The sequence below is a fragment of the Paroedura picta genome, chromosome 11 (assembly GCF_049243985.1).
Source record: "Paroedura picta isolate Pp20150507F chromosome 11, Ppicta_v3.0, whole genome shotgun sequence".
In the NCBI taxonomy this organism is placed as follows: Eukaryota; Metazoa; Chordata; class Lepidosauria; order Squamata; family Gekkonidae; genus Paroedura; species Paroedura picta.
In genome coordinates this window covers 2642176-2657035 of record NC_135379.1, presented here as the reverse complement: position 1 = coordinate 2657035, position 14860 = coordinate 2642176, and the positions used below count along the sequence as shown (strand labels likewise).

General features: G+C 48.3%; 2 protein-coding genes across 9 annotated transcripts in view; both read right to left on the bottom strand.

The window, feature by feature from the left end:
- Positions 1-691: 691 nt before the first annotated feature.
- Positions 692-8052, bottom strand: IBA57 (iron-sulfur cluster assembly factor IBA57). The gene is made up of 3 exons (XM_077302656.1): positions 7531-8052; positions 6029-6375; positions 692-2153 (listed from the first exon to the last, which is right to left on the bottom strand). The coding sequence occupies exons 1-3, from the start codon at positions 7809-7811 to the stop codon at positions 1759-1761; spliced, it is 1023 nt and encodes a 340-aa protein (XP_077158771.1). The 5' UTR covers positions 7812-8052; the 3' UTR covers positions 692-1758.
- A 1640-nt stretch (positions 8053-9692) lies between these two features.
- Positions 9693-14860, bottom strand: part of GJC2 (gap junction protein gamma 2) — a 40314-nt gene continuing 35146 nt past the window's right edge. For all 8 annotated transcript variants that reach the window (XM_077302648.1, XM_077302649.1, XM_077302650.1 and 5 more), the window contains one exon: positions 9693-14404. In XM_077302648.1, the coding sequence (XP_077158763.1) occupies positions 13128-14384 (1257 nt within the window). In that variant the 5' untranslated portion in view covers positions 14385-14404 and the 3' untranslated portion in view covers positions 9693-13127. The remainder of the gene's footprint in view (positions 14405-14860) is intronic.

Sequence of the window (14860 nt, the reverse complement as noted above, 5' to 3'; positions counted from 1 at the left end):
GTTTTGGCTTAGATCCTTGAAACTGCATATTTTTGTCATATCCTGCACCCATCAACTCACTTGTTGTTCAGCCACATTTGTTCCTCTCTGCTGCTCACAAATAAGAAAAGCTCCCCAAGGAAGTGCAGGAGGCGGGTGGGTGCGTGAGGGGCTTTGCAAATGGCTGCAGCAATCCCTTAGCTTTTACAGGCACCAGGAGCCTTCTGACAAAACAGACTCCTGCATCAGCTGGAGAAACACTTTCTCTCACTTGCTCTTTCTGAAGCTTATACAAACTTCCATAACTTGACACAACTAGGTGCAGCCACTGCCAGCTACACAGAGTGGAAGACAGGACTTCAGGGGCAGTATATGAGGACTCTTGCTTTTAAAGAATCCTTGCGTCTCTTCCTGTGCAATTCTCATGCCTTCATTCGAATCTTTTCCTAGAACACTTTAAACATAACTCTTTAATTAGAAATGATTCCTGAGGGCTAACCAGAACTCATCTGAAAAAATGATTGTGTCATAATTCTTTTAGAAGAAACCAAAAATTATTTAACAAAGACCAAAAACCTCAGAATTGAAGGGAATAATATTAAAAGCCAGCTGGAATGACCACTTTGACATTTTAAACCCAGAATGATGCACATTTTCTTTACACACCAGCAGTGGAGGGAGGAAAAAAGAAACAGAAAACCATTTTCGCATCCACAATGATCAAGAAAAATATATTTTGTAGAATAAAGCAGAGGGTGTGTGGCATACCTTTTATACGAATGAGACAACTGAGTTATTCTAAAGGTAACTCCAAATGCCTTTGAGGTCAGGTTGGTAGATTTCTTTAATATTAATAAATTACAATAAATATTTAATTGAACCCCCCCCAAAGAACTGGGCTACGAAGAGTGACTGATTTATTCCACAGCCCCTCTGCAACCACCTCTGATCTAGTCACAGACTGATAGCAAGTTCTTATAAAAATCATATAGTACAACTGTTTTGATTTTCCTTTCTGCTCCTCTCAATTGCAAGCAAGAGCCACTAGAAGGGGGGGGGGGATCAAAACAGCCATGCAATAATTTCCTTCTCTCAGGCAAGGGAAGGTAGAGGCTACTTCTAGGGCAAGTATTGTGGGAACATAGAAGGCAGCACTGGTTGGAAACAGGATCTTCAGGCAGACACACCAGTGCTGGCTGCTGAAACTGGAGGCTGATACAAGAATCTGGAGGCTTCTAGCAAGGTCAAAATGTGTTCCAAGAACCTACGTGTTAGACTGGAATTTGAAAAGCCAGACTCAAATTTTGCCAGTTGTTGCAAATCCTTCCATAAGGAAGGAAGATGTGGAGAGACAGCAAGATTGCTTGGCATCTTTTTAAAAAGCATCAGTACTAGAGACACAAAAAGAATCTCTTAAAAGAATTTATACGCTGCATATTATCTGGGCCTCCCTGATAAGCGACAGCAAAAATAGACATAACCTGTATGGATCTCCTCTTGCGCAAGTCTTGATGAAATAGAGCAGGGGTAGTCAACCTGTGGTCCTCCCGATGTCGATGGACTACAATTCCCATGAGCCCCTGCCAGCTGGCAGGGGCTCATGGGAATTGTAGTCCATCGACATCCGGAGGACTGCAGGTTGACTACCCCTGAAATAGAGTAAGTTGCACAAGATGAGTGGATAAATCATTACACACAAACACAAAAGGAACAGCAAAGGAGATTCAAGTCCACTAGGTGCCTTCAGCAGGCTGAGCATGTCCAATGCACACAGCGTTTCTAGGCGTCCGTAGGTTTGGGCCACCACTCCGGGATGGAAGCGGTGAGATTCACCGCCGTGTCCCCTGAGAGTTTCAGCCGCAGCGGTTCGTTTACGTGAGCCAATCGGAGAAGGGCTAACCCGAGCTCATCGCTCCCGGCCCGGTACTTCCCAGCCGACTTTCCCGATTCCGTTACGATTTCTGCACCGACCGGAATACTTTCGGAAGGCACCGAGACCGCAAGCTGTATGGGCAAGAGGCGCTTGCGGATGACGCCCATGTGATGGGTCCTAGCCGTTAACTCCTGTCCGATGTAACAGCCTTTGGTGAAACTGACACCGTTCATGTAGGCCAGGTTGGATTCCAGTGGCAGGGCTATTCCACTCGGCAGGTCTCTAACGCCTTCAGGGATGCCTGGAACACATGGGAGAAGCGTGGTTATGTTTGATCACGTTAATTGTGTTAGTGAATTTTACCAGGTCTCTACTAAGGAGTCACACATGGCTTGTGGTACTCAGAAGATGAGTTGGTTTTTATAACCCATTTTCCACTAACAGAAGGAATCTCAAAGCAGCTTACAATCGCCTTCCCCTCCTCTCCCTACTTTGTGGGGTAGGTGGGGCTGAGAGAGCTTTGACATTACTGCTCGGTCAGAACAGGTCTAACAGGACTGTGACTAGCCCAAGGTCACCCAGCTGGCTGCATGTGGAGAATCGAGCCTGGCTCGCCAGAGCAAAGCCACCTCTCTTCACCACGCTGGCCCACCCGCTCAAGAGCCACATGTGTTGCTTTGACATGCTACCTGTGGCTCTGTTCTGCAGAAACCTGCCTCTTGTTTCAGGTAACTGGGAAAACCAGTGCTCAGTGGAGACTGTGGCTGGCAGATGGTCCCCATCTTGAAACCAGCCCATTGCAGGAGGCTGTGGAATTTATGAGCAACCCTGAGCTGTAAAGTCCGCTGTCCCCACCAACCCTCATCCCCTTTGCTAAAGTCGCTGAACTCTCAGCTTAGCACTCGAGGAACAGCCTGGAGGGGAAAAAGCTGGATACAGAAAAGACAACCACTATGGAAGCCACCCAGGAAAAGAGCACTGGTATGTCGGAGACTTCGGGGGAGCAATGCTTTGAGGCAAAACTCTATGGTAGAATTTGCCTCAAACCATAGAGTTTAGCCCCCGAACCAGAGCATTCCCCCCCAATGGTCCCAGTGTTCTAATGCAAGGGTAGTCAACCTATGGTCCTCCAGATGTCCATGGACTACAATTCCCATGAGTCCCTGCCAGCTCGTGCTGGCAGGGGCTCATGGGAATTGTAGCCCATGGACATCTGGAGGACCACAGGTTGACTCCTGTTCTAATGTCACCTCTGAGTACGATCTGTATATTGCGATGTTCTTCTGAGTTCAGCCGAGTTGGGAGGAGATGGGGGCAAGGTGTGCCTGGGAAACAGGGGACCCTCACCTAAAAAGTACACCTGGCAAGCTGAATTACAGGTTGGTTTTAGAATGGAGTTCTGTTATCACCGTGAACCACTTCAGGCACATGTCTGTGGACAGGTGGCACAAAAGCATTTTAAAATTAAATAAAACCAGATGCAGGGAGGGAAGTGGTAGTTGTCTTGAAACATAAGACGACAGGGTTTTACCTGGGTTAGTCCACGAGGACTAGTGAATGGCCACTGGGAGGCCTCAGCTATTTGCCAGCATTTAAGATTCCAGGAAAGAGTTCTGACCCAAGGATTTTACTTATCGGCTTCATTTACACGGTGCCCTTCTCCCCAATGGGATCCTAGGATGGGTTATTACACTTCCCTCTCCCCCATTTTATCACAACAACCCTGCAAAGTAGTACAGCTAGATTCAAATCCTGTAGCTCTTTAGAGGCTAATAAGATTTGAGGGACACATTTTCAAGGGACAAAGGGCACTTTGTCAGATACTAGCTGGAAGGGAGATTGCGGAGTCCTTATAAACCAACCAGAATGTGGGAGGGACGTTGTAAAGAAGGAACTCAGGATTTAAGAAGGACAACATGCATAGTAATCAGTTCAAATGGAGAAGGGAACTGCTTGGACAAACAGCTTTGACTCTCGAAACCCCCCAAATTTTGTTGGCCTCTGAGACTGGGCTTGAGACTAGCAGGCTTACTGCAAGCCAACACGGCTGCCGCCTGAAACTTACCTGGGATGTAGATTAAACTGAGAGTACGGGAAAGGCCCCAGGCCACCCAACAGGCTTCTGTTGCAAAGCTGGGATTTGAACCCAGGTCTGACACCCTAATCGCTACACCACCCTAGAATTACACCGTACCTGATTTTATGGCCTAGAAATAGTTCTTCACTTACTTTGTTGTGAGTGCAACAGTTTTGGGGGTTTTTTCCCAAAAAAAATCCATTCACAAAAACGGTAGATGGAAATTAAAGTAGAGTCAAGTAAACAAAATATACACCCACAGAAAAATCAGTACTAAATGCTGAACCACAGAACGTCACCAGCTCTGCCTCCGCACCATGATCCCTCCCCTCCCTCCAGGCATTTTTGGAATGCGCCCCCATCCCCATCTTGAAATTCAAAGCCATGAACCGACTCAGCCAAAAATTGTTCTTGAATCTATCCAGAATTGCAAGGTTAAGATGCTTCTCCCCCAGAGCAACAGACAAAACAAACTGCATTAAGACAATCCTGAAACAGAAATGCTGAATATGCAGGAAGGAGCTTTTAAGATATAGGCACGTGGCCACTCCCGTTAAGGAACTATTTTTAATAACTCAGTGGAAACCTTTACTAAAAAAAAAGAGAGAGAGACCAACCCAGTTGTGGGATGCAAAGCAAAGTTTCTATACAGGTCCAGTGAGATTCTTTCTGTGTACAAAATTAAAAGGCTGGCAATACTTGAAAGCATTTTAAATGCTTCCCCTGGGCCGCTAAGAATATGTCAGAGGGAGATAAACGGCATCTCCTGAGGGCATGCAGGCGGGAGCGGTGGGGCGGGGCGACAGCAGAATCCAGCAGTAAAACTTTTCCCAAAGTGCAGGATGGAATTGTGTGTGTGTACAAATATGCACGTCTCTCTGTCTTCCCTCCCGTATACCCAAACGCAACTCCTCGCATGTCAAAAGCTACAATGACAGTAACATACAATTTGTTTTCTACAACGGAAGCTTCTCTTCTCATAGCAGAAAACTTGGGAAATGTACACTCCGTTGACACCGGCAACCCGAAACACCCGATAACAATGCTCCAGGTGCTGCAAAGATTTTTCTGGAGACTACTACGTACAATTTAAGGCAGTGGACATTACACTTAAACTCTTGGAAATGTTTGCAGTCGGACACTCCTATTCACTGAGGAGCAGTTTATAGACGGAAAACCATAAACACCCTTCCTCAAATACCATTTCAGATATGACACGCAACACTCTGCCTGGCCGAAAATGGCACTAAAATGGATGTCTGCCAGAGACAAGTCTGGCCATGTTGTTTAGAGGGGGGGGGGAGATAGCTAACCTGCTAGTGACCTCCTCCCCACCCCAGAGACACATAATTTAGGACAATGGGCCTCCCAAGAACCCAATGCCTCATGTTTGCAATACCATTCCCTGCACTGTTCGTTATATTGAGTCTTCTAATTTTTTGAACTGTTTTTAACTTGTGTAATTCTGGCCATGTTGCATGGCTTATTAGAGGCCTCATGCTATCTGACTGTGCTGACTAACACTGTATAATCCACCCTGAGGCCCTGTGAGAAAGGAGGCCGATGAGGAAAGAGATTCAGAAGGGTAGCCATGGTGGTCTGGAGCAGCAGAACAAAGTTCAAGTGATTCGGATATAAAAATACATGCAAACCAAAACTCTTAAGCGGGCAGTCTCAAGAAGTAGCTCTAGCCCTTGATTGGGATGCTAGCTGAGTTTAATGCTTTTAAATAATATATTCTCATACATTCCGACTCAAGATGTGATATAATGGGGCACTAAAGAAATTGGGGGGGGGGGGTGAAACTGCAATGAATCACAGGGGAGAGGAAATCAATTCCCCTCTCCTCTTCATTGCCAGCTCTGGCTCCCCTTACTACTGGTTTTCGCTTGCTCTGCCCCCCACTCTAGCCGGGTTACATTAGGCTATACCAATGAATATAAATAGGGAAGATTTATTCCATCTACAGAAATTTAATGTGCTTGGTGTAAATTTGACACATAAAAATATAATTTTCTAACCACACACCATAAAACAAAACTTTTCAATTCTTTCCTGTGGCAGAAAATTTTCCCTATGAGAAAGAGAGAAAGGTTTACCTTGTTTGTACCTGTGCCTATGATAATCTTTAATATTTCCAATCCGGCTTCCGGGAACAATCTCTAGTGGGTTTGCACCTTGGCTGGTTATGAGCCTCCAACCCATAACGTCTGCTCTGGGGTCCAATGTTGCAACCACCGGTTTGCCAGCAAGGTCCTGGAGCTTCTGGGAAACCTCCTTGCCCGGTTCCTTCGGGATCACAGCCCACAAAGAAAGGTCGAGGCAGGGAGTGATGCTCACTTTCCTCCGGATCTTGTACAGTTTCAAATGCTTTTGAAGGGAGTCCAAGGCTGCAGTATCACACTCCAAGAGGATGTGGGTCTCTTCTTGAGAACTTTCATGCACCCTGGAGAAGATAAAAGATTTTTTTTAAATTCTGGAGGGAGAAAACTGAAACAAATCTTTTAACCTTCATCGTGGTCTTTGACTCTTCCTTGTATCCTTGCCCTGTTTTATTTGTTCCCACTAATATTGTGCCAGGAGCCACATAGCACTATAAAACTGAGACTAGGCTGTGGCATTCTGGATGTGTCTGAATTTTTTGGTTGATGCTGAGCATCAACCGAACAACTCATCCAGAACGCCACAGCCATCCATATTGAACAGAAGAGCAGGTCTGTATGCCTCACTTTTCCCCACCATAAAGGTTCTCAAGGCAGCTAACAATCCCTTTCATAGTGGGGGAACTGCATCTTATTTGCTGGTTCATCAAAACAACTGGCTATGGCCTTCCGGAGATTAGAGGCTGCCATTCTTAACCACTACGCATTCGAGGGGGGGGGGGCACAGCTCAGTGGACAAGCCTCTGCTTTGCATGCAGAAGATCCCAGGTTCAATCCTAGGCATCACCAGTTAAAGGCATGAGGTAGTAGGTGTTGTGAAAGGCCTCCACCAGAGAGCTGCTGCCAGGCTGACTAGACCATCCGGAGCATGACAGATCAAGAGTCTGACTAAATAGAAGACAGCTTCGTGTGTCAAAAGGGGCTGTGGCACAGAGGCAGGGCAGAAGAACGGGCTGCCTCAGGAGGTGGGGAGCTCCCTCTTACTGGCAGTCTCCAAGCAGCGGCTGGACAGATCCTTCTCCTGGATGCTTGAGGCTGATCCTGCACCGAGCAGGGGGTTGGACTAGATGGCCTCTATGGACACTTCCCACTCTAGGATTCTATGGGTCTAATTCAGCAGTGGAAGGGGCTGCCTCAGGAGGTGGGGAGTTCCCCCTCACTTGGGGGTCTTCAAGCAGCGGCTGGACAGATCCTTCTCCTGGATGCTTGAGGCTGATCCTGCACTGAGCAGGGGGCTGGAGGAGATGGCCGGCATGGCTGCCTCCAACCCCGAGGTCCTCTGGAATAAACTTTGCAGGGCCGAAAGGTGCCCCTTCTTCAACTTTGTTCTGCTGCTTCAGAATGGCACAGCTGCCCACCTGAAGCATGAAGTGCGCGTGCCCACGACCGCTCCCACCTCTGCGCATCTTAAAGGTGCCCCCGCGAACGGACCCGCTCACCTGTACAGGATGACGTCATAGAGGCACCGCCCCTGGACGTTGAGGGCGTGCGCGTATTGCGCGCGAGGCGCCTCGGAGGCCCCGCCCCCGTCCGCCAGCCGCGCCACGTCATTGGTCAGCAAGCCTTGGAGGAAGGGCTCGGCCTCGGGGCCCCGCAGGCGGAGCAGAGCGCGGTTCAGCGGGAAGCAGTCGGCCGCCGCCGCCCCGCTGAGGCCTCTCCGGAACGCGAGGCGCAGGCCGCGAGGGAGGCCCCGCAGCGCTCCGCCCGCCCTCACCAGCATGGCGGCCTGAGGGAAACCGCCGAAGCGCGAAGCTTCGCCCTCGCCGCCGACATTTTGTGTGTGGCGGAGGAGCCGTGAGGCGGCTTAATAGGGCCCAGTGCGCGTGCGCGTTGCCGGCCCCGTTCCACTGGCTGGGGAGACTGAGAGAGGGCGGGGCCGCCTCGAGTTCCGCTTCTGATTGGCCGATCAAGGTGACGCCGCCTTCTGGGCGGAGAATGGCTGTGTCGGGAGCACGTGTTGGAAGGAAGAGGGGAGGCGCAGGGTGAATTCTTTTGCTGTAATTAACACCATTAATGAATCTTAATTAATACCGGCAATTATAGCAGCAGGGGCGCTGGGGGCCTGCGCTGCATCTGGACTGCAGTTTGGGTATCCAGTCTCCAGGTGGCGGCGGGAGATCTCCCGGAATCGCAGCTGGTCTGAAGGCAGCAGAGAGCAGCTTGCGGGGGAGGACTTTTGGCATCAGAGCCCACTGAGGCTCCACCCCCACCCCCCAAATCTCTGGCAATTCTCCAAGCTCTAGGGGGCACCAGACCGCAGGGAGTCCCCACCAAAGAGGGAGTATTTTCCGGATGGGACCTGGACATCGCCATGGATTAAAATTGGTCTCCGGATTACAGAGAACAGATCCCCTGGAGAAAATCGCTGCTTTGGAGGGTTGTGACATTTATACCCATCTTGAGATCCTCCCCAACGTCCATCCCCAAAATCCCAAGGAATTTCTCATCCTGGGGCTGGCAACCCTAACCAGTGTATTAATTGAAAAGAAAAAAAAAGTGGTGGAAATGGAGCAGGAAATGTGCCAGGAATGGCACCTGAGAGTGGAGAGGTAAGGGGTTTGGTTCTGTAAATGGTCTTGAAGAGTGGTGTGCAGTTAGAACAACAGGGCAAAACCAAATGGTGTCCTTTAAAAATGGTATCTGTCTCTCCCCACCTTCAAATGTTAATAACAAAGTATATAGCCAGGTTTTAAAAGAGCACAGGTTGAAGGGGCAGGATTGTTTTGTTGATGCAGAGCTCAGAAATTGGAACAGGTTGCTTCTGCTGTAGTGGTTAGGAGCATGGACTTCTAATCTGGCAAGCCATGTTTGATTCCCCGCTCCTCCTCCACATGCGGCCAGCTGGGTGACCTTGGGCTCACCACAGCACTGATAAAGCTGTCCTGATCGAGCAGTGACATCAAGGCTCACCAAGTCTCAGCCTCACCTCCCTCACAGGGTGCTCATGCTCTTTGACCAGCATAATATAAAATTTTGACATTAAAAAAAGTGCATTTCTCTTTTGTGACCAAAGCTGGTTAGAAGCCGGAAGCCTTACAAGACTACAGAGCCAGTATTCTTATTGCTGGAATGCACATCTTCCATCTCAGTCATGAAATCGTGAAGCCAAACTCATTCAATAGCCGAGGGACACAACTATAAGCTCTCTGTTTTACTGGATCGGTATTTCCCCAGTTGTACAATTTTTTGTACAATTTGTACAATTTTTTGTACAACTGCGCCACAAGAACCTCTTGTGGCGCAGAGTGGTAAGGCAGCAGACATGCAGTCTGAAGCTCTGCCCATGAGGCTGGGAGTTCGATCCCAGCAGCCGGCTCAAGGTTGACTCAGCCTTCCATCCTTCCGAGGTGGGTAAAATGAGTACCCAGCTTGCTGGGGGGGGTAAACGGTAATGACTGGGGAAGGCACTGGCAAACCACCCCGTAGAGTCTGCCATGAAAATGCTAGAGGGCGTCACCCCAAGGGTCAGATATAACTCAGTGCTTGCACAGGGGATACCTTTACAATTAAAAAAAAATCATACCTGTACAAAATCCTAATCAAAGGCAATGCTCCTGGAGAGGCAGGCCTCATTCCTATCACACACAGAAAAAACAAATCACAAGTTTAATTCCTTTTTATTAGTATCAGACATGGTGCATCCAACCCCATTTCATTTCTTTGTTCTTCATTCAATGTCCTATCCGCCTAAGTACAATCTGGGGGTAACATTTGCTCTGACATACATTTACAAACAATGATATACTCATACAACATACAAATTAGTACAAAAAAAAAAGAAAATCTGGAAACTTCGTAACAGTATAGATTCGTTATGGCCTTTTAGATAAATTTCAAGTATTTTCCAGTGAAATGGAATGTAAGTGACAATAGCTTTTGTTCCTTGTTCCATTTTGGTTACTAAACATTGAAACATCTAAAAGATTAATGTTCAGATTCCCATGGGAATTGTAGTCCGTGGACATCTGGAGAGCCACAATTTGGCCACTCTTGGCATAGGGCTTTTCTGCATTATCATGTGTTTTGCGCCCTCAAGTGGTCAATTTGATATTACATCATGGTGTGTCCGGCATAAAACCTTGTAGTTAAAACACAGGTGGAACAGATGAACCCTCCCCAAAGCAACAGCAACACACTAGGAAGTAAAATAACAATGAGGAAAAGCCTACTGTGTCCTGAATGAAAGCCTGGAAATTGGGTATTATGGTTTCTTTCTGGAACAGTCTCCCAAAATTACAATTCCCAGAGTCCCCTGGATAGAAATCCTAGCATTAGAACCATTAATTTAAAAATAAATATGGATACTTAGACCTTTGGGAGGCATTTTAGATTTCTGTAAGGATGTTCTTGTTCTCTGAAAACGATCCAGTTTCCTTAATATTGTCGATGCGACACGGAGGGTGACTTCAATTCATTCCTTCTACATTCTGTTGCAGTTCTCAACGTCTTTAGAACGTGCATAAATCTAGTTTCACACGCCTACCACCCAACACAACTCTTGATCCTATGTGTTCAGGACAGCTGCACCAGAATGTAGAAGGAAGTAGGCAAATTTAATAGGTGCGCCTTAACTGGGCCAAAGACAGCCACAGCATTCCTGCGCCATCTGAATTCACTAGGATGACATTTATAAAAACAAAATGGCCAGATAACCCGACACTCCAATGTTCACACTTAATCTCACACCTCAGTTTCAAAATGGCCTCATCGTTTTCAAGTGTGCTCCAACATTCCTTCGAAACATGAGTTTTCTGCTTAATTTGCCCAATTCACCACCTCACCACAGCCCATATCCCATTCGGATATCATCTCCGGCTCTCTACCGAGATACAACGAAAGTTGTGAGATTTTCTTCCATCCTCCTGGTATCGCTGAAGGCACTTTTGAACGGGCTGTGGCAGAAGTATAAAACCTCGGTCACCTTCACATGCTGAAGGAAGGACAAGGAGATGTCAGGTAGCCACCAGCTCCTGCCATCACTTGATGAGAGTCCCAGAGCTCTCCGCAGAGAATTGTTCCACTCATCCACCCCTGCCTTTCTGTTCCCATTCTCTGGGCCAGATGACCTTCATTCACCTTCAGATGGTCATTCCTGCCTAGAGGTGCTAGCTGTAAGCAGTACCATCCTTTGAAGACAAGCACTGTTCTATGTGAACCTGAATTGTGTAAGAAGGGGGGGGGGGATTTGCCTCTACAATTGCCTTTTGATCCCTATTGCTATTGTCTTAAGCATTGCAAGACGGCTGTGATAAGGTTGGTTCACTTTTGAAATAAACTACTGAGTTTTTTGGCCATAGCTCTGTTTGCCTGTTTTTTTTTTTTTGGGGGGGGGGGTTACCACGGTACATGACACAATATTCGTAAGATAGCCGAGGTGCTTTGATCCTGCCAGTTTTTTGGCTTCATGCTGATCAAGGAAAGAGTATATGCCAGACATCTTTGAAGTTGTGATTCTACTGATGTCAGTAGCAGGAATCCAAGAGATGTCAATGGATCAAGAAGTCCTCGGTTGGGGGTTTCAGCCTCACTTTTGAAAGCTAATTCCTCCCTCATTGAAGCCGTTATTCAGTTAGTTGCACAGACAGGTTAGTACACCTTTTGCACCTGTGGTTCTAAAGGTAAGAGTGGTCCTTTCATGAGCCATTTCAGTATTAGGGTAAGACATCGTGGCAACCTCTACAGACATGTCGCCTCGCAACACTCAAAAATTCACTCAACGAAGAGTTACTTTAGTCATTAAAACAAGCTTTGGCACACAAGCCCACCTCAAGAGGGTGTAGTGAACAGTCAGCTGCTCCACAATATTCCCTGGAAACAGCCAATGAGAACCTCCTCTGACCCACCTCAGTGCCTGTTGACTCTGATGCAGAATATGCCTGGCAGTTCTGGACAATAAATGCATAGAACTGCACCATTCCCTTTCGCCACCATGAGCTGGCTTAGAGGGGAGAGAGCTACTGCTGCGAACAAAACCCAACCAAAAGACATGTAACTTCTCATGGAAGCATTACCATGGAGGAGGTCGTTTTTATTATCTAAGATAAGACAAGGAAAGGAGGGAATGTAGCATGGGTGAGCTCAATCTCATCAGATCTTAGCAGATAAGCAGAGTTGGTACTTGGGTGGGAGACCACCAAGGAAGACTCTGGAGAGCATGGCCATGGCCAACCACCTCTGCTCTCTTGCCTTGAAAACCCCTTGCTGGGGTCATCATACATCTTGGATGGAAGCCCACCAAGGATGCTTCTGCAGAGGAAGCCCATAGCCAACCCCCTCTGCCTCTCCCTTGCCTTGAAAGCCCCTTGCTGGGGCCACCAAGCCACCAAGGAAGACAATGGCAAACTACCTCCGCTTCTTGTTCGACTTGAAAGCCCCTTGCAGAGGTCTCCGAAAGTCAATTGCAACAGGTACATACATAAAACAAGAGGAGGATGAGACCACGGGGAAAGGAGTGAATAGAAAAGGCACAGTGTGGGGGGGAGCATTAAAAATCGGTCAGGCAAGGGGAAAAGGCAGGCAGAGAGAAGCTGGACACAGCATGGGATTGAGGAAGTAATACTGCCTGTGAATTATTCCTGAGACCCAAATTGTACAGAACAGGGACTGAAGGGTCCCAAATCCCCTGTGAATGAAGGCTTTCTCCCAGAACCTTGAGCTAAAGACTTGAATGTTCCCATCAAAATCCCTTTCCCCTCTTCTAGAGGATAAAACCAGGGATCTGCCTGAAAAGAACGGTACTAGATATGACAGACCAAGCCCCTTGTGGAGTCCCAACAGCTCTGCAAAAGTTCCACTGTTGCCAGATACTGAAATATTTGTACATCAGGAATTGGGCAAGGAGTATGGGGGTGGTGAGAATCCTCTTGCTAAACGACTGGAAGCCATTCCCGAAATGCACTGCTTGGAACCGTTCGGCAGAAACACTGAGCCTTCATAGAACAAAAGAAACCCTCTTTGCTAGGGCTCTCTGGAACACCCTCCCCCCAACTCCCTGAGGCCTAACTTGGTCTGAAAACCCCTTCCCCACCCCCCTTTTCTATATCCATACAGAATTCTTCCCATCCTTGCTGTTTGAACTGCCTTTCTCCGAGCTGGCTTTGGGTTTTGCACCCTGTTTCTCCTGGGCGGTGTTGGCTCGGTTCTGCTCTGCCACGGTCTCCCTGGACTCCGGGCTGCCGGTTCTCGACGGCTGGGCATTTGCCTGAGTGTTGTTGTAGCTCTGGAAGGCGATATCCAGCTGCTCCTGGGCCACCCGCAAGTGTTTATGGAGCGTGGACAAGTCAGGCGGGATGTTCTCGTCAGGGCTGGTGCACTGCTGCTCTTGAGCCACGTTGGCCAAGTTCTGCTCGTGAGCCATCAGGCTGTTGGGAACCTTGGCCTGCTTGTCCGATTTCACCACCAAATTGTATTCCGGAGGGCAGGAGATGTTCTTCGGGTAGGCAGCGTAATTGTAAGGGGGCTGCCGGAAGCTGTGGATTTTTCGCTCCCGAATCGCGTCTCGGATAGTCCCGATGCCCAGGTGGCACATTTCGGCCACGTTGAGCATCAGGCAAAGGCAACTGACCACGTACATGACCAAGAGGAAGATGGTCTTCTCCGTCGGCCTCGACACAAAGCAGTCGACGTCGTGCGGGCAAGGGACTCGGTTGCAAAGATAATACGGTGTGACTTCAAAGCCATAGAGCATGTACTGGCCTACCAAGAAACACACTTCGAAAGTGGCTCGGGTGAGCAGCTGGAAGACGTAAATTTTCATCAAGCCCTCCTCTTGGATATGCCTCCTCCCGTCGTGTTTCTGCTGCTCCTTCTTGTTCTCCTTGGCTTTGGCTTTCTCTTCGATCTCGACGACGTCTTCCCCTATCATGGGTTCTTCCTCCTCCGCTCCCAAGGGGTCTTCCAGGTTCCGGACAGCTTGCCAGTTCAACGCAAACTGCTTTTTCTTCTTGAAGCTCCGGAACCTCTTTTGCTCTTCTTCGGTGGACCGTGCGATCCTGTGGATCGCGTAGCCCAAGTAGATGACGGAAGGCGTCGAGATCATGATGATTTGGAAGACCCAGAACCGGACATGGGAGAGCGGCGCGAAGGCGTCGTAGCAGACATTGTCGCAGCCCGGCTGCTTGGTGTTGCAGGTGAACTTGCTCTGCTCATCCGAGTAGATGGACTCGCCCCCGACGGCGGTGAGGACAATCCGGAAGACGATCAGGACGGTGAGCCAGACCTTCCCCACGAAGGTGGAGTGATTGTGAATTTCTTCTAGCAGGCGGGTGAGGAAGCTCCAGCTCATGTTGGTCATAAGGGCTATTCATTTATAACCTGGAACAGAGCAGAGAGTTGGATTGGAAACACAGCCAAGGCAGATCTGTCCCTCAGGAGCATTGCTACTCACTCTGGGGTTTGCAATGTTCACAAGACTGCAGATAATCAACCACCAGCAAACATCTGTGCCACAGAAGCCCAAATCATGCGTCTTTTCAAGAGCCTAAAATTAAATTTTTGCAAATTATAGTTCATTATAAATGACCTAAACTGTGTTTATTGGCATGGATTTTGCTCCTTTTCAGTTGTTTATTTAGTCTGCTGGGAAGGGGTCATGTCTCAGCAGTAGAGCCCTGGGATACAGAAGGTCCCAGGTTCCATCCCCAACATCTGTAGTTAAAAGGATGAGACACAGTAAGAACAGAAGAGAAGCCACATCAGATCAGGCCAGTGGCCCATCCATTCCACCACTCTGTGTCCCAGAGTGGCCAAAACCCAGGGGCCATCAGGAGG